The sequence below is a fragment of the Oenanthe melanoleuca genome, chromosome 3 (assembly GCF_029582105.1).
Source record: "Oenanthe melanoleuca isolate GR-GAL-2019-014 chromosome 3, OMel1.0, whole genome shotgun sequence".
Taxonomy (NCBI): domain Eukaryota; kingdom Metazoa; phylum Chordata; class Aves; order Passeriformes; family Muscicapidae; genus Oenanthe; species Oenanthe melanoleuca.
The window spans coordinates 43988133-44009873 of NC_079336.1; the positions used below are offsets into that span (position 1 = coordinate 43988133).

General features: G+C 40.7%; 1 protein-coding gene across 2 annotated transcripts in view; it reads right to left on the bottom strand.

Annotated features, from left to right (window-relative positions):
- Positions 1 to 5564, bottom strand: part of REV3L (REV3 like, DNA directed polymerase zeta catalytic subunit) — a 106487-nt gene extending 100923 nt beyond the window's left edge. For both annotated transcript variants that reach the window (XM_056488081.1, XM_056488080.1), the window contains exon 1: positions 5292 to 5564. In XM_056488081.1, coding sequence (XP_056344056.1) covers positions 5292 to 5430 — 139 coding nt within the window. In that variant the 5' untranslated portion in view covers positions 5431 to 5564. The remainder of the gene's footprint in view (positions 1 to 5291) is intronic.
- Positions 5565 to 21741: the final 16177 nt, after the last annotated feature.

The window sequence follows — 21741 nt, forward strand, 5'->3', positions numbered from 1 at the left end:
AAGATAAGCAGGCCCCTTCACTGAGTCATACCAGAGCTACTGCAGCTGGAAGGGAGCCAGATTTTAGCTGGAGCTTTTGCCTCTGCTTTTCTTCCCTCCTCTCTCTCAAAAAACCAAGAAGTCAAAGCACCAAGCTTAGATGTCTACCTGAAATACATTTACATTTTGCAGAATGTAAGCCCCTACTCTATATTACATTTAGCCTCAGAAAAACTTGTAATCAAAAGCATGCAAGAATAACTTAAAAACATTCTTTGTCTGGCTGGGTTTTTGTGCTGCCCTAAGTAAGATTCTTTCTTGGATCAGTGATTTCATAATGTAAAATACAAAACCCCTCCAAACAAGACAAATACATAAAGTGGCAGTTGAGGACAGCAGTTGTATTACTCCTCAAATTACACACTGCTTTTTCCTACATAAATTCCTAATCTGCCTTCTCCAAAGGCTCTCCTGTCAACTGAACACACATTTCTCAGCCTAACACCCTTCAAAAGCAATTTAAAAATGTGCACCTACTTTTGTAAAATTTATCACAAATCAGCCTCAAATCACATGCACATCAATTTTTTTTTTTTGCTAATATTTCAACTATATGTTTGACAATACTCATTATCGCACACCAACAGGTATCTCCTATGTGGTTTATGAGTAGTATCCTCAGCTACTTGTGCTCATCTTGTTAAGTGAAGTGATAATTTAGCAATCTCAGCTTGCTTATTAATGTCTCTCCGAAAATGACACCCAGTTCATCTAGTCTCCCTGACTTTTTTATGAATGGATTTACAGCTTGGTTCTTTCTGCAGCTGCATAAGCACCCATCAGAAATACTCAACTGAGCATCCACATACATGTTCTGAAGTGGTCAGTGAAATCTTGAGGACAGATTCCAAGAGTCTGAAATGGCCAAGAGCTAGCAGGAAACAAATCAAAGCTTTACTACCTCCATACACTGCAAGAGATCTCATAGTAAACAAATCTTTACAGTAGCAGCAAAATAGAAGCAACGTGAGATAGCAATCTTCTTCTGAGATTACCATAATTCAATATAAGTTTGGAATAATGCTTAGGGTGACTTACAGTGCTTAATTAGCAAACAAGGAATGAAATTCCACATACTTTTTCAGAGGAGTGAAAATAATACAGACATGGCATCCAGTCACTAGTGGGGTTCCGTAGGGCTCCATCCTTGGCCCAGTTCTCTTCAACATCTTCATTAACGACTTGGACACAGGATTCCAAAGAAAACTAAGTAAGTTTGTAGCAACACTAAATTGGGAGTAGCTGCTGACTCCCTCAAGGGCAGACAGGCCCTGCAGAGAGACCTTGAAGCATCAGTGAGATGGGCACCATCAACCACATGAGGTTTAAGAAGGTCAAGCACCAGATTCTGCACCAGGGATGCAGCAGCCACGGTTTTGTGTACAGATCAGGGAACAAAATGCTGGAGAGCAGCACTGCAGAAAGGGATGTGGGGGTTCTGGTCAACGGCAACTTGAACAAGAGTCATTGAACTACCGAGAGCATCCAAAGGAGGGCCACAGGGATGGTGAAGGGCCCTGAGCAGAAGGAAGCCACATGGGGAGCACTGAGGTCTGCTTGGTCTGTTCAGCCTGGAGTAGACTGAGGGGAGACCTCACTGTGGTCTTACAACTCCCTCATGAAGGAGGTGCAGGTACAGAGCTCTTCACTCTCGTGACCCATGACAGGACACACAGAAACAGTGTGAAGCTGCATCGGAGAAGATTTAGGTTTGACATCAAGAAAAAGGTTTTCCTGACATTGGAACAGGTTCCCCAGGGAAGTGGTCATAGCACTAAGCCTGACAGAATTCAAGAATTTGGACAACACTCTCAGGCAGATGGTGTGACACTTGGAGCGTCCTGCGCAGGGTCAGGAGTTGGACTCGATGATCCTGATGGGTTCCTTCCAAGCCAGCATATTCCATGATTCGATGTCTAAGACCTATGGAATACCCTCTTCCCAAACAAAACTATAAACATACCTGCCTTTTAAGACTATAGATATGTCTTACCTTAAATACATCTGTTTTGAAGCTATATACCCAGATACTTATGTGGTTGCAAAAATCTTAACAAGATTCAGATTAGCAACCGGAATGACAATTCAAGAATTGACAATTCAGCTAACAACAATACACTAGCAGAAAAGTAAGTTTTCATTATGATTTCACTCTAAACAACAGGCCTTGCAATTTTTCAAAGTTTTTTTTCTTTTTTACAAAAAGCATTTACAAAAGTACTAGTTAGCAGACCATACTGCCTGAGAATAGAATGTGAGTGTTTCATACTTGTGCATTACCTAGTGAATTACAATCTATTGTTTTTATGTATAAGCAGCAATGAAACTCCCTTAGAGATACAAATACTGGTGTATCAGATAATATCTATGCTCTTATACAATAAAGTATGAATTCAACACTGTGTTCATTGTATTACCACCATGGCAGTGTTGCAGCATTTCTGAAATTATACTTTTTGTCCACATCCCTATGTCAACAGACATCCCAGTCTGCTTAAAGCACCAAACAGTTAAAACTGAATGAAATGGCTCAACCAGCTCACTTCACCTTTTGCTACTGTAATCAGAATTTTACCCTTTAATTTCACAAAATAACAGAATATTGCAGGTGGGTCTTTGGGCTTAAACAAAATTTTGATCTCCCATCTTTCAAGCTCTTATTATGCAAAGATGTAGGACATCAACACAGAATTTGAATGGCCTTGCCAAATACAACAAGATTTCTTCCTCAAAAGACACAAAGAAGTTGTCAAATGTTATTGCCGACACAGTCCGTTCTAGGAGCTGATCCTTCACTTTTAATTAGAAGTCTGTTTTTTCCCTCCTCCAACCACAAGCTTCTTCCATTTTCTAGATTGTACCAGTAAACCTTTACAAATTGTTGAGTACTGGATTACATAAAAGCCTTCAAAGGTAACACTGGCAATCCCTGCCATTCACTGATTGCAGTACCTCCACAAGATGGGGCAGAAAGCATAGGTGGGTGCCTTCAGGACCACTGTCTATAGCTGCTGCTGGACACAAGGATACAGTGGTACCAGACATTTGACTTTCTGAACATCTGCATAAGCCACTGCCACATACCAATCAAACCCCCTTCACTCAGCAGGTGAAATTTGCAGTCTGTTCTGAACCTGACTCCCAATTAACTGCACAGCTTGGGCACACAGCTATAAACACACTAAGAGTCGTGCAAAGTTAATCACGCTGGAGGTGGAGCAGCCATACAGCCATAATGGGTTGCTACCATGGAGGCAAAAAAGGCAAATGAGCACCTTTCCTGGAGGCAAGGCACACACATTAAAAACAATGAGAAAGGGTTATTCCCACCCAGAGCAACTCAAGTGAAGACAAGCATCACACTGTCTGAAAGCCAAACAATAAGGACATCCTATTGTATTAGACAGTATGCTAGAAGTTGTTTTCACTATCCCTTTTTCCTCAAAGAAAATGTCAGTGTAGATGTAGGTGATTACACTTCATTTTAAATTTCAGCTCTCAAGAAATAACCTGAGAATCACTGTCAGAGTACTTCTGACAATGAGTGCTTAGGTCCAATTCCTTTGAAGAGAGAGAATTACATTTGTCTGCTTTTCTAAAAGAAAAAAAAACCAAAACAACAATGCAGAGATGCAATAAGAAGCTCATGAAGCTTAATAGCAAACATTACTAAAGGTACAGAATATTAAAAGAAATTAAGAGTTTAAAAAGGAAATACATAGGATAGACAAGCAACACTGCTTTTGTAGACTCTAGTGAATTGTCTTCTCTAAGGAAGACAAATTAGAAACACTTCTATTATGCAAACTAACATTAAAGTTTATGGTTAGGGAAGCCAAAGATTTCCTACTGTATTCCTAATAGCTGGACAACTAAACTACTTCACTGTTTACTTTATGATGCCACATTCATGATAGGGCATAGCCTAAACATTTTCTTAAAAGAAAATAAGCCTTAATGAGTTAACCACACGCACGCACAAAAATCCTGCTACCTGCCAACAACCTCAGGCTCTACATTTTTTAATCATGAAATAGTTACTCCTGCCATTACATAAATATTATTACATAATATCTCCTTTGTACGCAGAATTAAAGCTACAATAAAATAGGTTCCACTATTTCAATATTGTGTTTATTAATCCCACTCGTTCACTTAATAATTTGAGGCTGTAGTTGCATCAGAACACAACAGCTTGAATATGTCACGTTTCTCTGTGATTAAAAAGAGAAGACAGTTAATTCTGGATTAAAAAAAAAAACAAAACAAAACAAAAAATACAACAAAAATATCTGCTCTACTATAATAACTGCCTGAAGGGAAAGACACCTCTGTTGTGCTCTTTTATTGCACGTTTTTTGTCTTGCCTAATATTTAACGTACATGTATCAAGAGATAATTTTTAACACACCAATCAATAAAATATGCAGAAATACCTTAATTTCCAAGGTCAGCATTATACAGCATAAGTGAAAAGAGATCACAAGCAATGATGCTTAGTAGGTCTAATATCTCAAAAAACAGAGATTAATACTTAATGTATGCGGAAACTACAATACACATTAAATTAATTTTCCTAAGTGTCTAATTTGCTAGAAATTTGTTCTGAGAACGTATTTGTTTGTATTAGTCAGAAACGCATCTGAGACGTGGGACGGCGGCAAGCACAAGGCCACAGGGCGGAGAGGCAGCGAAGTGGCATGTGACATTCGGGAGTCTCGGGGGGCAACATGTGGCCGGCGCTCAGGACGCTCCTCTCTGCAGTGCAGCACAGCCCCGGTGCCTCGGGCCGGGCGCGATCCCCGCCGCGACACGAGCCCCCACTTCCCAAGTGCCGCACAAGTCCCGCTCCAGCCCGCGCTCGGCGGCTTCCCCTCGTCGGCAGCTCCCGGGAAGGGCAGGACCGCGGGCACCGGGAGCAGGGCGGCACGGGCCGGCCCCGGTGTGCGCACCGCGGAGCCGCTCTCCCGGGGCAGCCCCGCACAAAGCGCCGGCGGCCCCGCAGCCCCCGCCGGGCGGGCGCGGCGCGGCACCCGGGGCAGGTCCCCGCTGCCCTGCCGTCCCCGCGGCCGCCGCTGGCAGGTGAGACGCGCCGCAGCGGCGGCGCCGGGCGCGGAGGGGGGGCGCGACCCAGCCACAAAGAGCGGGAGCGGGGTGGGCGGCGGCGGGGCCGGCGCCAGCGCGACCCGCGGCGCCGCAGCCGGGGCACGTCCCCGCCCGGCCGGCCGCCGGTGGCGGGGGTCATCCCTTACCTGCAGGGGTGGCGCCGAACACTCTCACGACGGGCACCCGTTTGGCCGGGGCCTCTCGGAAGCGGGACTGGCAGGGGTCCAGGCCGGGCAGCGGGCTGCCCATGTAGTAGTCGGCAGTCACGATCCGCACTGAGAACATGTTTGTTCGCCGCCGCCGCCGAGGCACCAGCACAGCACCGAGCGAGCGCGGAGCGAGCGCGGAGCCCGCACGGCTCCCCCCGCCCGCCGCCGCCGCCGCAGCGAGCGCGCGCGCGAGCGCAACACTCCCCGCGCCTGCCGCTCCTCGCCCGCCCGCGGGAGCGCGCGCGGCCCCGCACGCGCCTTGTCTGTGTCTCCGCTCCCCCCGCCCGATGCCGCCGCTCTGGGCGCGTGCGCGGCGGCGCGCCCCCCGCGCGCTCCTACAGCCCGTGCGGCCGCGCGCCCCTCAGGGACAGCGCGGGCTCGTGCCCCGCGGACGCCCCGGCGGCGGCGGCGGCGCCCCGGCCCCGGGCTGCAGCTGCTGTTGCCATGATGATGTCGTCACGGATGCAACCACTGGGGGAACGTGTGGGGGGGTGGATGAGCCGTGTGTTGGGGCGGAAAGGGGTTCAACGAGCGGAGGAGGTGTCCTCGCTCCTCGACACACACGGTCTCCCTCCCCCCCCCCCCCGATCTTTCGGTTGGGCTCGGCAGGCCGGGCGCGAGCGCGCGTGGGAGCGGGGTTATGTGTTTCTATCGCTTCCCCGGGCGGCGAGGGAGGAGGCAGGGAGGGAGAGAGGGACGGCCTCGGTGATTCGGCGATCGGCCGCGCGGGCTGGGGGTGAGGCTGCGGAATCCCGAGCCGCGGATGGGGCGGGAGAGGCAGCGCTGCCGGGACACGGCGGGGTTAAGCTGGGTCGACCGCCATTTTGAATGGCGGGGAGGTGAGTCTCCGCGCGCCGCAGGGGCCAGCCAACCAAAAAAACAAAAAAATAAAAACAACAAAAACGAAACCCTAAGAAGATGGGGGCTCGGAGGGAGACGGCACCGGGAGGAGGGGGTGGAGTGGCCGCGCTCCCGCCGGCGCCCGCGCGCCCCCGGGCTGTGGCGGTGCGCGCGCGCGGCGCGGGAGAGGGCGGGGCCGGGGCTGCGCAGCGGCGGCGGCGATTGGCGGAGGGGCCGGGCGCGCGCAGGGGGCGGGGCGGGGCCGGGCGCGCTGCGGCGGAGCGGCGGGGGCGGGGCCGCGTCCCCGCTCCCTCAGGGCGGCCCGGCCCCGCGGCCCCTGCTCCTGCTGCCCCTGCCCCTCCGCCTCCTCCGCCCTTTAGGGGAGCTTACTTTGCGGTTTGCGGCGCTCTCGTGCAGGTTTTTATTGGAAACCGTAAAACAGGCTTGACTTTAGGTTAAGGCACTGAAAAAACTTGAGTTTTACGTTTAAAATTCCTGTTGCAGTCTCTTTGTCTGAGAGCTGCGGATCCAGGGATAAAATCCCCAAAACGCAGCAAATATCCGAAGAGTTGGCGGTGCGGGAGATGAGCCAGTTAAAAGGCCGAATGCTCTCGCACGCACTCAGCCATGCTGATACATGTGCGTGCACAACTGGATGATACGAGACAAATGTACAAATCTATAAAACCTGACGAACGTCCAATGTGTAGAACACATGTTTCGCATTTTGGTTACATGTGTTTCGGGTTTAGATTTGAACAAAAGACAGGTCAGGCAGTTGCTACCCTTCATTTTTTTCACTGTAATGAACAGGAAGCTTGCCTGTCTACTCAAGGGTAACTGGTTTCCTACTCTTTCTTTGTAAGCTGTTTATTTTCTCTAGCTCACATCTGTTTTCCTCCTTAAACTCATTTATATGTGAACAGAAAAAAAAAATCCAACTACCTAGTCATCAAGCAATCTTGTATCACAGAAGTGGTTGAAATAGGGTTGAAATCCAAACTATTTTCATTATATCTAAAGAATAACTGAGTTACAACTTTAATTTTTGACAGTTGTTTACATTTGCAAAGCTAATATTTGGAAAACCTTTGGAACTGCAAAAATACTCATATGAATACTTAGATTTCACAAAGGCTAATAAATCACTAGAAGCTTGCTGGTGGGGCTTGTTAACAAACAGCATTTCTAACTATTGTTACTGGAATACATTTTGTACTGCTCCTTCATTAATCCATTTCCTTAATTTTCCATAGAACTTTGGTAGTGACAATAACAGTTCTTGTGTTACTCCATTCCATGCTCTGTTTTCTTTCTGTTCGCATGATCTTCTTAACTTGCTGAGCATTGTGTCTTCCCGCCACTATGTATTTCACTGACAGTGTAATGTCTTTGAATGCCTGCAGATGTGGTCTGGTGCCTGCATGAGCTGAAGGTATGTCAGCAGTCCTCTTATGTGCTGGGGGGTATCCAGCACTGCTGTATTCTGTTGTCATCTGCACAGGCAGGAGAACATGATGTTGTATCTGCCTCTTAGCTAGGTTGGTGAATAAACCAAGACATTTGAGCCACTGGTAGATTCTGGTTTCTCCTAAATGAGTGTGGTGTGTGAGGCATAGCACAAGTTCATACCTGGGAGTCCTGCGGAAGAAAAACCAATTGCCCATGGTAGAATAGTGTGGAAAGCTGAAATAGCTAACTTCTCAGAAGCATAAAGCAGGATTTGCTAAAGCATGTCATGCAGAGTCTTCTATTTAAAATGACAAAATTTTTAAGGTTGTTTATTAAATCAGGTAGAACCATGCTTTGAAATCAGAAAGAACAAGAACAGTTGATACCTAACCTAGGGGTTGTTCATATGAGGTATTAATTTGATTTCTGAAAGTGTTATTCTGAGAGAATATTACTCTCAGAATAAAAGGAAAATAAAGTGACTTTCATCTTTGATATAAAGTCTTAAAAGCCATGCAGACACTTTTGTGGAACCTGCATGCTTTCTGAGCTGTGCCTTTTCAGTTTCCCTTAGTTTCCTGCAGTTCACTTCTGCTTTCAGTTTTGTCTTGCAGTCAGTCACTAGGTTCATCTGCAGGGCTGCACCAAGGTAAGATTATATTTTCAGTAAAGGTTTGAGTCAGCACTGTCACAGGAGGTCCCCTGCCCTCCTCCTCATGTCAGTGCAAGCATTTGAATAGCTGCGTAAGAAACGACTCTGAAACTGAGCCAGGTAAAAGCGATCCCACTGAGAAATATGGGTGAGTTTTAACCTCTATCAGGTCCTTGATCTGCCTCATTATGTAGGGGTGTGAAACTCTGTGCTTGCACAGAGGAGGAGGCAGTGCAGGGACTGAGATTGAGCAGCAGGAAGAAAGAGAGCACTTCTTCCAGAAAGCTTGGCTTGTAGTTTAAGTTGCTGAAGTCTGAAAATCGGTTTAACCCTTTCCATAGATGACAGGCGCAAAGCCGGTTTCTGGATATCTTACATTTCAATCTGTGTGTCAGTGTTTGTTTTTAGGAATTGTTTTATGTGTTGTTCATTCATGTGTGTATGCATGTATGATACATAAATTTTCTTGTAGTTTACACTTCATTACCTGAAAAAGCTGCTGTCCTAGGGTGTCAGTAACTGTAAAAAGAAACATCCTGGTTAGAGAGCACTACCACTCATTTTCTCTGGTACCTCCAAACACTATATGTTCTCTCTGTAAGGTTTCATCCCATTTCCTGTTATAAAGCAAGTCACCCCCTTTCTCTGTTCCTCCAGTTGCTAAGCAGCAGCTGTTCTCCCCATTAGCCAGCCAAGTATTTGCATGAAAATAATCACTCCTGAATATATAACTGGTCCTAATCATGCACAGCTAAACAGCTGTACAATCAAAATTTGAGTATTAATAGTATTATTTATCAGCATAACTGATGACTGTCTTTTAAGTCTGAATTTCTCCATACAGTAAAATCAATAAAGGTTTGCCCTGTTTTTTAAAACAAAAGCCATGACAGTTTTCAGTTTTTGTTTATGCTTACTGTGTAGCTACTTAAAAAAAACAAAACCTCACGAAATGATATCTGCAGTTCACAAAAAATTATAAATGCAAATATGAGCAGACACAATCATCTTGTGACTAAACATGATGGAGGCCAAGGGAAAAGCCACATTTTTGAAATTTCTATTTATAGTAGCAGAATGCAACAAAATTTGATAAGACTTTAGACTATAACACAAAGGTAAAATTCCCAGCAGTACATTTTAACTTCAAAACCCACTTAGTCGTCTATGTTTGAGTTCCTATTGATTTCAGGGATATTCAGTATTTCTGAGATCTGTGATCTGAAATCTTGGAGTTCTTTCTCAGTCAGAGGATTTATCCAAACTGTTATTTCAGAATGGGAGCTGAGTGTGGCTCACGTATTCTCGAGTGCTGTTTTTCCAGGTGACAGAAACACTATTTTTGCAGGGAGAAAACCTGGACACAGGGACAAAGAGTGATATGTGGTCTACCCAGTTGGTATCCCAGCCTAGACAGTCAGACTGGCTGCATTCATTACACGTGGAGACAGTGGAGATTATTTCCCAGTTCAGCCCCACTGACTAAGTGAATGAAGAAGATCCAAATCTTCACACTGAAATATGTGGTACTATGCTGTATAATTCTGGCCTGCCCAAGTGTACTTGCTTTGTCATGTGTGACAATCCATAGTATTGTGTTAGACTCTAAGGCTCCATACACACCTGGTGCAAGATGTCCTCACATGAGGGTTCTGACAAGCCTTGCTTATACTCCAGGTAGTTAAGCCCACTAAAGCCAGAATGTGAAGCAATAATACCATGCATGCACATCAGACCAGCTGAAAGTCAGTTACTCTCTGGATGTTATCAGACAAAAATCTGAAGACAGTATGTGAACAGCAAGGAATTGAACAACCTGTGGATACCAAACTATCTCAAAGTCGCTCTTAGGCTGCTGAATTAATTTGTAGGGGTAACAGTGTTTTGGAAATAATGCTTAAGATCCTAATTAATGAGATGTATTTATTTGTTCTAATTCTCAATTATTAGCTACAGGCTAGGCAGTAGGCTCTGAGGTGTAGTCAATGGCAGTACACCATCAGTGTCTTGTCACTAGAAACCTGATGCAAAAACAAAACTAGGTCTCAATTATGAAAATATTAGAAGTATCAAAGAAGTCTTTTGGCAAAGACTCTTAATGAACCTGTCAGGCCAAGAACAGTGCCATGTGATTGGAAAGTCACAAATGTGCTTGAAGGAAAGCTCATGGGCATTGTGTGGGACATGGGAAACAAATGACAATATAGGGTATGCAAAGGCATAGAAGTAAAAAACAGATATGTCTTTGGTGTAGTAACATTAGATTCTGTTCGGGTTACTGTACTTTTTTTGAATAAAATAATCATTTGACAAAATTAAGTAAATTTTGCAAAATCATCAGGCTGGAAGAAATCTTCAAGATCAGCTAGTCCAACTGTCATCCGAGCACCACCATAATCAGATTTAATCTGTGTTCATAGAAAGATTCGGTATAGTGTCATATAGGAAAAGAAGGAAGATGCATAACGTAAAGAATCGCTGATGGGAGGTACTGATGGATTGCTTTGAGAGAAGGACTATAAAACTGAAAGTTGGCTCCAGGTAAAGTCTGCCCATTTCATGTCTTTAATGCAGTCCTAGTTAGCATATAAATAAAAGTTGCCAATAACCTTAAATTTGAAGGAGAACAGCATATCAAATAAGATCCAAAACTTTGGAGTTAAGAAAGAACAAAAAATATTTAAGCCAAAGAACACTCTCAATGTAGAATTTTTAGACATAAACTGAAAATGAACTTTCCATGTAAGAAGGTTTATATCCAATGGACAAATGTATTTCTTCTCTCAGTGAAAGCAGCAGGGCAGAGCATTTTAGTAAGTTTTAATATGGAGATTGATGAGATTATGGAAAAGGTTTCCTGGTTATTCCACATGACTGCACCTGGTTATCAAAATTCTAGAAGGACTGCATGTAGATTCCTGAACATTTCAATAATGGGTTCCTCTAATCAGTGCAGACAATTTACCGTTAGGATAAATGAGTTTTCATCATCGTTGTACAAAACACATTGTATACCAGGAAGATGGTACAACTTTCTGTTTCAGAAAATCTGGACAGTAGTGTAAAAGGCAACCCTTCTACAACATGCATTGTAGCCTTATGTAAATGTTCCTACCTGTAAATGAATTGTATGTACAAACTCACATACATAATCTTTATGTGAAAATGCAAACTAACTTTGACCATTTTTGTTTCTTGGATTGTATTTTCATTTAACAACTTATGTTTCAAACAGTTTTCATTGGGATTTTTTTTTTTTAATAATGTTTTTTTTTCTATTATTTTCAGGTCTTGCTGTTGCCCTGAATTAGAAAAAGCTGCCACTGAATGTGCCTACAGGAAAATGCATAAGTATTCAAGAAAATTATATAAATTGAAACATAAAAATTAATAAAGAATTGCATGCGTAACAATGTGGAACTATGCCACTTTTTTTAAAAATTGAGGAAGAATATTTAATTGAGAAGCAGCACATGCATGTAGGAAAAGGGCCAGTAAACACTTAATTGTAAAGATGAGGTTCCTGATCTGCTTTTTCAGAATTCTACATATCAACAAGTGATTGAGTGATTGAGGTTCCCTTCCATGCTTGGAAAATGACCTATTGTCAAGAGTAAAATGATTATATGATTGCATAAGGAATTCAGTTTAGTGTAATAAGAACACACATTGTTGGGTAGCAGTTAACAGTAAGTGACATTTAGAGATTGCACATATGACAGTGAGAATATCATAGATGATATTTAATTAAGATGAACTGATTTAGTCTTAGAATTTGAGGAATAATGCTAGAATTGTTGGCATTGCTGAACCAGCGTAATTTAAAAACCTGTCTATTGCTTTGTACTAATAACTGTAAAAGTTGGGAATGGACTCAAAAGAGAAAACAGTGTGTAATGACATATAAAATTTGAGCATTAATACTATTTTGGGAAATGGTATGTTCAACAGAGTTACTGGTAAGTAGTGGAGTATACAAAGAAAAGTGGTTGAGTATTTGAATAGCTTTATAAAAAAATATCAAAGTAATAGTTTTATTTTTACAGAAGGGCTGCCAATCCCTCCCCACTCTGAAATTTTTATTCCACACAATGCAGCTCAGGTAGATGATTTTAAGAGTTGCTTTAAACAGGCAAGTGAAACATAATTTTTCATATTTTAGTTCTGATGAATAGCTGAAGCATTTAGTTGAAAGTTTCCATTGAGAAATATGTCTGGTGTGAAGACAGTTAGCCCAAATGGTTCAAATAATAAGTAATTAGAAGGACGTCATAATGGAAAATTTTCAAGTACTATAACTGTCAAAAGCTGTATCATCCTTCTATAACTTGTGTAGCCAAATTCACATGAGTGTGTGGTAATTATTTGAATTTTAGTTGTTTTAAAATGGGAAATATGTTTCTGTGAATGAATCACAGAAATGGGGCTGGATGGTAAGGAGTGAAAGCCATTTAATTTTAGATGCTCTGTTTTCTTCTGCCATGTAGTCTGACTTATGGGAGGCATTCCTCATTCATGCATCAAAGTGAAAGAAGCCTCAGTGCAATATGTAGATCACAAACAGCCATCTGTTATCTGAAAGGAAAGAGGAGTGTTGTTATAAGAGTAAACTTAAAATGTTTTAAGATTAGCTTCAAGATGGCAGAGCTCCATTAAATATTTTTTCCATCTCTGTTGGTGTTGGTCCCTGTCATATATGAATGTATACATTATACTGAAGTTTTAGATGCCTGCTATATTTTTTTTTTCTATTAGGACAATTACCTCTAGTTTAGAACTCAATACATGTTTCACTGAGTTCCTAAATAAGTATGTATATATAACCTTTTATCACCTCAAATAATTATTTTTCCTTCTTGGGGTTTATTCCTTTGAAATAATTTTCCTGATCAAACTGAATGTTAAGAAAAAAGCATTTTTAGCTTTTTACATGCTTAGCTTAAGCCAAGTAAAGTGACACTTGTTTAGGCTTGTAACATTTCCTTTTGATTCTTTCCAGCTCCCAAAGAATTTCTGTTATTTTTATGTGAATTCCATCCAATTTGCATAGATCTTTCTTGTAATATGCCTTGAACACAGTTGCGATTTCCAGACATGGTTGTAAAGAGTGTGGATGAAGAATTTATGTTTTGTGTCCAGGTGACTGTATGACCCCATATTTGTAGGGCAGAATTAATTACTTGGGAGTTTTGATGTTTGGTCCACCACAAGACTTGAAGGACTCTGTTGGCTGTCCATAAATAAAGTGTTGCAGAGTCTGCCTACAGCCGTGTTTAGACAAACCATTACCTTCCTGCTCCAGAATACACTGCTTCCAAGTGTGCAACCCAAATCTAAATTAATCTCTTTGTTGGTACTCTTACAAATCTATTTGTAGTTTCTGCTTGCTCGTTATCCTTAGATCCTTTACAAATATGATGTCTCTGGGGTATTTCCATCCCACTGAATATATTCCAGAATCTGCTCCAGAATATTTCTTTCAGTCTTTTCCAGTCTTTTTCTTTAGCAGTAGCTTGCTTTTTTTTTTTTTTTTGTATTCAATTTAATTTTACATTTTTCTGCATTTTAACCTCACTAATTTATGTTGAAGCATCTCAGTGTCCTCAAAGTTGCCCACATTGTAGCCTCTAGGGGATTAATTAAGCTGTCAAATAAAACAAGGCCTTACAATGGTTCCTTGTGACACCACAGGTATAGATAAATGACTGTTTTTCCTTTATTCCAGCTTTATCTTGAGCCCTATATAGTCACTATTTTCTTTAAGCTACAGTCCTTTGGACATCTCATTCTGCATTGTAATCTATGAAGCACATCCTAAGTGATTTTTGAGGTTTTATTAGAGTACCATATGCATTCCAAAAATTGAGTTACATAATATCTAAAGAGTTCCTTTGGACCCTGTATTTTGGTCTGGCTTTTGGGGGAAGTGGTGGTGTTTGTTTTATTGTAAGCTAAATATTGCCTGGTATTCTGCTGTCCTTTAAGACTAACCTTTTCAGGCTTGCTTTGACTGAAATTAAATTTAATGCAATTTCAGAGGTAAAGCTCTTATCTAGATGTTTAAAAAACTCATTTTGTGGCTACTGAAGCCTGGTTTCAAAAGTGTTCACTTACTGAATACTTTTTGCTACTGTTCTTTTTTTTTTTCTGTACTTGCACTGAAGGGATTATATTACTATGTTATATTAATATTGAGATATTCTTATTACTATGACAGTCTACCAATTCTATTTGTACTGTACTATCTGCTGAAGGATGGCCCTGAAAACACAGATCCCATCAGCACATAGATCTACCTCAACAATTTGAGTCTTGCAAATAAAATTAATTTTCATAGCAATGTATTGATCATTTTATGACTCAAAGCATGAGGTAGGTACCATTGGAGATGAAAAATGGGCAAAACCCCCAATTCTAGAGTAGATCTGCTAATCTAATGCAATGTGTTAACTGAAGTTAGGACAGATTGAAAGGCAAGATACTGTGATTCTGTTTCCAGATTTTGGGGAGGAAAATCATGTGTGCTGTTTATAAACACGTAGTCGCTTCCAGAAGTTGGCTATGTTCTCTCTGGGAGCTGTGCAGTTAAGTGACTGGGACTGGATTCTGTTACAATGTGGTGCATGTTTCCTGCTGTGTCTTGAGTAATCTTGCAGATGTTTTACTTAGAAAATCAGTGACACTTGTTTTTGTCCAAAGGCAGGAACTTGATGACTTGGCTAATAAGGTGAAACAACACTGTCCCCAAAATCTGTGAAGTATTAAGTACTGTTCCATATTCCAGCCTCTTTACATACTCCACCTTCCTTTCCCTGTGCTACTTTGTGAGCTATTTTGTGGAGATGGTATTTTGTCCTGTATTTCCTGAGGACAGGACTGAGGCTTTTAACAGTGCTTTTCTGGGAAAAAAAAAAAAAAAAAAAAAAAAAAGGTAAGTAAAACTACTTATGCACAGGGGAAAATAGGAAATTTTTATGCCATAAAAATAACTTTGAAAGAGTCTCATATTGTTCAGAGAGGGAAGAGAACCTTCCAAGAAGTGATCATATTCTCAAACTCAGCTTTAGACACATTCTTTACCTTTAAAAGGAAACAGAAGATAATCAGTCAGTAAATCAAGTGTAGTTGTGTGCTTGTCTGCAAAGCTGTAGCAACATTCAGAAATAAGGCATTAGTACAGGACATTTGAAACAACAGTTATCAGTGCCAAGGTCTCTGGTGCTTTGAGGAAAATGGGTATGTCTTTCATTAAACAATACCTTTTCTCCATACTCTGATTTTTTTCCCCTTGATCATTGTCTAGGGATAGCAGCTATGGTGGCTATTCTGGGTAGATCTTTAGGTGCACATTAAAAATCAAACTCTATTTTTGTGCTGTAATGAATAAGCTTTTAAAAGCAATCTAAGTTTTTTTAATATATCTTTGTTTGAAGAGGAAATTGGATTTCTTACGAAAAATGTCCACCTTTTCTTAGTTGCTGTTGGAGAAAAAAAAAAAAAAAAGCCTGTTTAAATGTTTTAGCTGTCACTACTTTGTGATCAAGCTTTCAATACCAGTAATCTGAGTTTCCCCTCTCTTGCTCCAGCCAAGGTTACTAATCAGTTTCCTAATTTCTCCTTTTTCTTACTGGCACAGAATTGCTTTTTTTAAAAAGTACTTTAGAAATTACTTCTTTTAAACAAAGGAATCCATAGCATCGATGTTTTTCAAGCTTATCCTGAGTAGCTTTAATCTTTTATCATATTTTGAAAGTATTAGCATTTTTTTAAATAAATAGTTCTGCTTAAATTCTACTCAGATAAAGAGAAAATACAGCAGTAGTTGCCAAAGGGATAAAGTGCATTATCTGGAAACATAAACAGCCTTATTTCTTGTGTTCTGACAAATTAGATGAATGAGTCTGTTACAGGCACACCTTTTAAGTAAATACTGTATTCTTGTTAGCCTAATATATATGTTCTTAAGAACCCAAAACTTTTTAAGCTTATTTTACTTTAATGATTAATAAAATTATAAGACTGCTTCTTCCAAGGCTTAAAAATTCCAAATTATTTGGTATGAACTGTAGCATTAGAGTAGAATTCATAATTTCCTCCTTTGGATCCTTTTTTAGTGTTACTTGCCATATATTGCAATTGTACTGGGAAATGTAAAAGGGCTGCTGAGATCACTGCATCACCCTGCCTTGCAATGCTGTCTCTGACCACTGTGGGAATGCTGCTTTGAATGGCTCTTGCTCTTATGGTCCTAAACTGCCCCCCAGCATGCTGGCCCAGGTGATAAGCAGGCTGGTGTTCAGGTTTGTTCCTTTGGACCATTTTGCTAAGTCAGATCAGGTTTTTAAAATGTGCCAATTTGCCAAATTCAGAACAATACCTTTAGGGTTATTCAGTTCCCTTGATTGATTTCTTTTCTACTTCAAATAGAAGCACAGAATAGTTTAGTTTGGAAGGGAACACAAACATCATCTAGTTCCAAACCCTCAGCCAAGGGCAGGAACACCTTCCACTAGACCAGCTTGTTCAAACCCCCCTCCAACCTGGCCTTGAAATGCATTAATTACTTTTCATAACATTCAAATAAAGGAGTACTAAAGGCGCCTGCCTAAAGGTCCTTTGTCACTGCACTCAGTATTGTGTATGTAAGCTATGTAATTATTGTTCAATGAAGAAAACATAAGCAGGCCTAGGAAATAAAAATTTCCTAACTTTTTCTGTCTTATAAGTCTTCCATTCATCAGCATTTGCATTCATGATTGGCAAAATCCCAAACTGGAGATAAGAGATGCTTTACATGCAACTACCTGCTGATTGAAGCATTCTCCTCAGAGTGTGCCAGGACTGTGAGACAGGGGAGGTTGGCTTGGTGTCCTTCAAATGGAAAGTATAGAATCCAGTCTACTGTTGTCTCTTCAGCTGCTGTTGAATTATGTACTGTCCTAACCACTCTGGCCACGTAAAAGTGTGCAACAAAGGTATACATCCCAAAGGAGGGGGAGATAACCTCCGCCAAAGAATTAGTTCTAAAAAAGCTTATTCAGCAGATGCAGATTTGTGCCTGAAGACTGACCTAAATTGTGCTAAGGAGAGAGACAGACTGAACAGCAATAAATGTCCTGTAATCTGTTGTGTCTGTGTGTCTTGGTTTGAAAGACAAGTCTCTTCTAAGGAGGGCAGGAGCCTCTTTTGAAATGGAGAATGTAAACCCCCTCCCTCCAAATTACTATAATTTTGAAATTAAGGAGCTCTTAGGTAAAGATATGGAAATAACAGTTCTTTATTGGGAAAATTAAAATTAAAATACAATAATACAAAAAACAAAACACTGACAGAGTCAGAATACAATCTGACACACTGCTGGACAGGTTGTTGATAATAGTCTGATTAAATGGTGGCTACAGTCTTCTTGGAGTGACAGGTTGTGGTTCTGTTGAAGCAGTGATCCTGTAGAAGAGTGTAGTTTTCTTCTGAATGTCTAGTGGTGATGAAGATGGGCCTGGTCTTCCTCTGAGAATCTAGTGGAAAAAGGGCTACTCTGATACTCTAAATCTCAGATTTTATCTAGGTAGGAAATGCTTTGCTCCTTCCTCTGGGTGGGATATCTCAATGGGTTGATGTAATTTTATTAGCTATGCATTGAGACTTTATGGCCCATTAACAGAAGATATTTTCTGGACAAAGGATGGATCATGAAGGAGAGAAAAAAACTGCCCCACTTCGTTTTAACAGCTGGCCTATTAACAGAGGATATCTCCCCCCAGGAGTTACAGAGTTATGAGGAATGGGTCATGGAAGAGGTAAGGAGCACTGCTCCACCTGGTTTTAACAGATGGTGATAGAATACATGTTTCTTACATTTTGCATTGCAGCCTAAGACAGTGGGCTACTGTAAATATGTCTCTGGTTCAAGCTTTTAAGAAGGCAGGAGTTGTGGTGCATTACTGTCACCAGGTACTGCTGTTGCAGGACTAAACTCTCTCAGTTGCATACATTCACCCATCTCGTCGGGCAGGCACCATGGCACCAAGTGGGAATAGCTGGGGTCTGCACACCATTTGGGTTGGGCATAAATGGCTGCATGAAGGACAGAGTTCTAAAGAATTAGGTCAGTAGCTTTTATATCTAATTCGGCCTCTAATCCTACAAACCACTTACAGTTTTACATTATTATATGTTCATTGTGTCTTAAGTGGAACTACTTATTTGAGTGAAGTTAAGGGTGTAAATGCATGCAGGATCAGATCTGGGCAATCACATTTGGGCTTATTATTCATACCATAGCACTGCTGCAAACCAGGTATCTCTGATGTTACCCCTTCCCCAGACAGGGTGAAGGGGTATCTGAAACTGAACATGTTTCTGTGAAATGGCTTGCACTCCATTACTATACCTGTCCAAACCAAACACAAAGACACATCATAGAAAGCATTTCAACTGTTAAGAGAGTCATAAGGCATAGATTTTCCATGAAAAAGGTCATGAGGCTGCAGTTTCACTGGGTAATGTGCTGCATTTGCATAGACACATATTCAGACAGTTAATGGTAGTGCAGAATGCTTTAATGATTTTCATTTGCATCAAGCTGTTCTCACCTCTTAGGAACATAATGGATAAATAGAAGAGGCCTTTTGTTTGCTCTTCATGAAAGTTACCAGTGATTAAGTGGTGCTGAGGGAACAGACTCATGCTCTCATTTGAAAAAGAAGACCAAAATCAACAACAAAACTGCCCATCAAAGCTGACTTCAAAGTGACCTACTTCATTTTGATTTAAAATGGCACTTGAGTAATTTATTTTAATGTTATGTAGATTTCCTAATTCAAAACAGAGAAGTGGTCACTCTTAACTGAAAATACAGAAATAGTTACTACATCAGTTGAAAAATACTCTTAATTTGTTAGGGTACTCTTTATAGTGTTGAATTACAAACAAAACTATATACACTTAGATCAGGTTTTCTTCCAAATGGACTCAGCAGTCACATTTTTAAAATGAAAAAAATATGTCCAGAATAGTTGTGAATAATTTGATACTTTTTGCACTATGCTGTGGTGTTTCACAAGAAAATCCGTGCCAGAGGCTTGCTAGAGAAAATCTTGTAACGATTACATATAGGGTCTCCCTGTGAAAAACTTCTCCACACCCTACTGGAATGTAAAGGTGTACAGACTTCTAAACTATGTCTTGGAAGTATCAGCTTCTTGAGTCCTCTGTCATGCATCAGCTCAAAAGCGCCTTCTTCAAAAGGGCTTAAAGGAAGTTATCTTAGTCTCTGACTCTGTTAGGTTTTTAGGCACTTTCTGAAGGATTTCAGGTGCAGTTCAGTCTCTTAGAGTAATCTTGAAAAAACACTGAGTAGCTTTTTGAGAATGAAGTCTGTTCTTAAATATCTTTCTCTCAGAATAGTCATGCTTAAATTTTTGTAATGAATTTTTAGGCACACAAATCGTAATTTCATTGCCCCAATTTGCACATTGGTGCCTTGGGATCAGTATTTCTTTACTATATTTGTCCAAATGTGCTAGAATTTCAACTTTATGTGTCACACTGAGAAGCTCAGCCGAGACACTCCACATCCCAAATAACCAAATTTCAGTAATCTCCACTCAGGGTACAAGGGCACAATATTTCTGAGAGCTGCTAGAATGAACAGGCTTTCAAGTACTTGGGTCTTTTCAGTTAATGATTTCCAGTTCTTTCAGTTTCTAACCCTCTGCCTTCCACATAGTGATCTTGAGTGCTTCTTGTGGCATTCCGAGCCTGTCATTTAAATCAAGGTATGGAACTTGACTTCAGGTGTTTGGAATATTCTCCATTTTCACAGAATCAGTAAGATATTTGGGGAGCACAGAATATGCAAATGCAGACCTGCTGAATACATAATTTTTATGGCCCTTCTGTTTTGTATTGGCTTTGTAATTTGTCCAGTGTTTGACTAAGGGGTAATTAAATTTGCAATGAGAATATGTCAGTTCCCCCTTCTCTTCACTGATTTTAATTCTTTACTCCTCCAGTTAATTTTCTTTTAAATCTGCCTTTGTGTTCTCAGTGTGCCATGAAAGGACTAGTCAATAGCCTGAATACAGGGGCAATTGAGGGAGATTTCTGTCTGCAATCAATCTCCCCACTACAGGAAGAGTGCTGGGTATCCTTATATGTACAATAAAACTGGCTGAATTCAGTGACCACTGCCTGACCAGCATAACGATTCCTTAGCAATTTATGGCAGGTTTGGAGAGAAGGGATTCAGGATTACATTAAAGAGGTCTGTGCATGCAAGCTGTAACTATCTTGTGTTAGGAATAAAAGACCTGTTTGGAGTTATGAGTAATTTCAGTGTGTGGTAAGATGCAATGTCTTCTCACATGAAAATAAGACCCATTTTTGACATCATATTTCAGTATATATGTATTTTACATGTATTATCCATGTAGATTTTTTGCATTTTGTGTGTTTATAGCCTCTCAGTGGTCTTGATCTTCTTAATCTTGGGTTTTAGTTATGCACTTGTGTGCAATGAATGGAACTATAGCTTACGAAGTATAAATGATTGAGGAGATATTCCAGAAGCAAATCCTAGAAGTGAATGTGAAACATTTTAGCTGATGGTGACATAATTGCAGAAATTCCTTGCTGTAGTAGGAAAACTTTATTCAAAACCAGAAATGTTCTTATGGTTTTAATTGAGTGTCAGAAACTTACTTCTGTGTGGTCATCCCTACTATGAGATTCTTTAAAACCAACATTTTCCATTTTTCCTTGTTTATTTCTTTTTTGGCTAGTAGTTGCCTTCCTGTATTGGATTTATAAACTATGAATCTAAGGAGGATTAAATGCTTTTTGATGAATTTGATCCAGATGTATATTACTGTTTCTGTTGATATATTTAAAGTATTTAGGGTAAGGAAGATTTTTTTGGAATTTGGGGATTTGTTTTGTTTTGGTTGTTTAGGTGTGTTATTTTGGTTGGGTTTTTTTTTGTTTGTTTGTTTTTTTTTTTGTTTTTTTTTTTTTTTTTTTTTTTTTTTTTTTTGGTTTGGTTTTTTTTGTTTGTTTTTTTTGGTTTTTTTTTTTTTTTTTTTAATATCCCAGTTAACTTAGAAGCAGCCAAATTCTTGCTGTGTAAAACTTCAGGAAAGTCTATAGTATTTCAGCAGGGATTCATGTGGCCCTTGGGTTTTTGGACTGTATCGTGTTGCAAGCTCCTAAAATAGGACTGTTTGGAAAGCTGCAGGCTTCCCATCTTTTTGCCTGGAAAAGTTATAAAATGGAACAGGCAGGCTTTTCACTGAGCTGCTGAGAATGCAGTTCTGGCTATGCAATCAGGACTAAATAAGGAGCAAATTCTGCACTAAAAATAGAAACAGAGGCTGATCCAACTGCAGTGTGAGTTATAATCCTCACATAGCAAAGGGCTGGTAGGTTCAGCTGAGGACACACCAT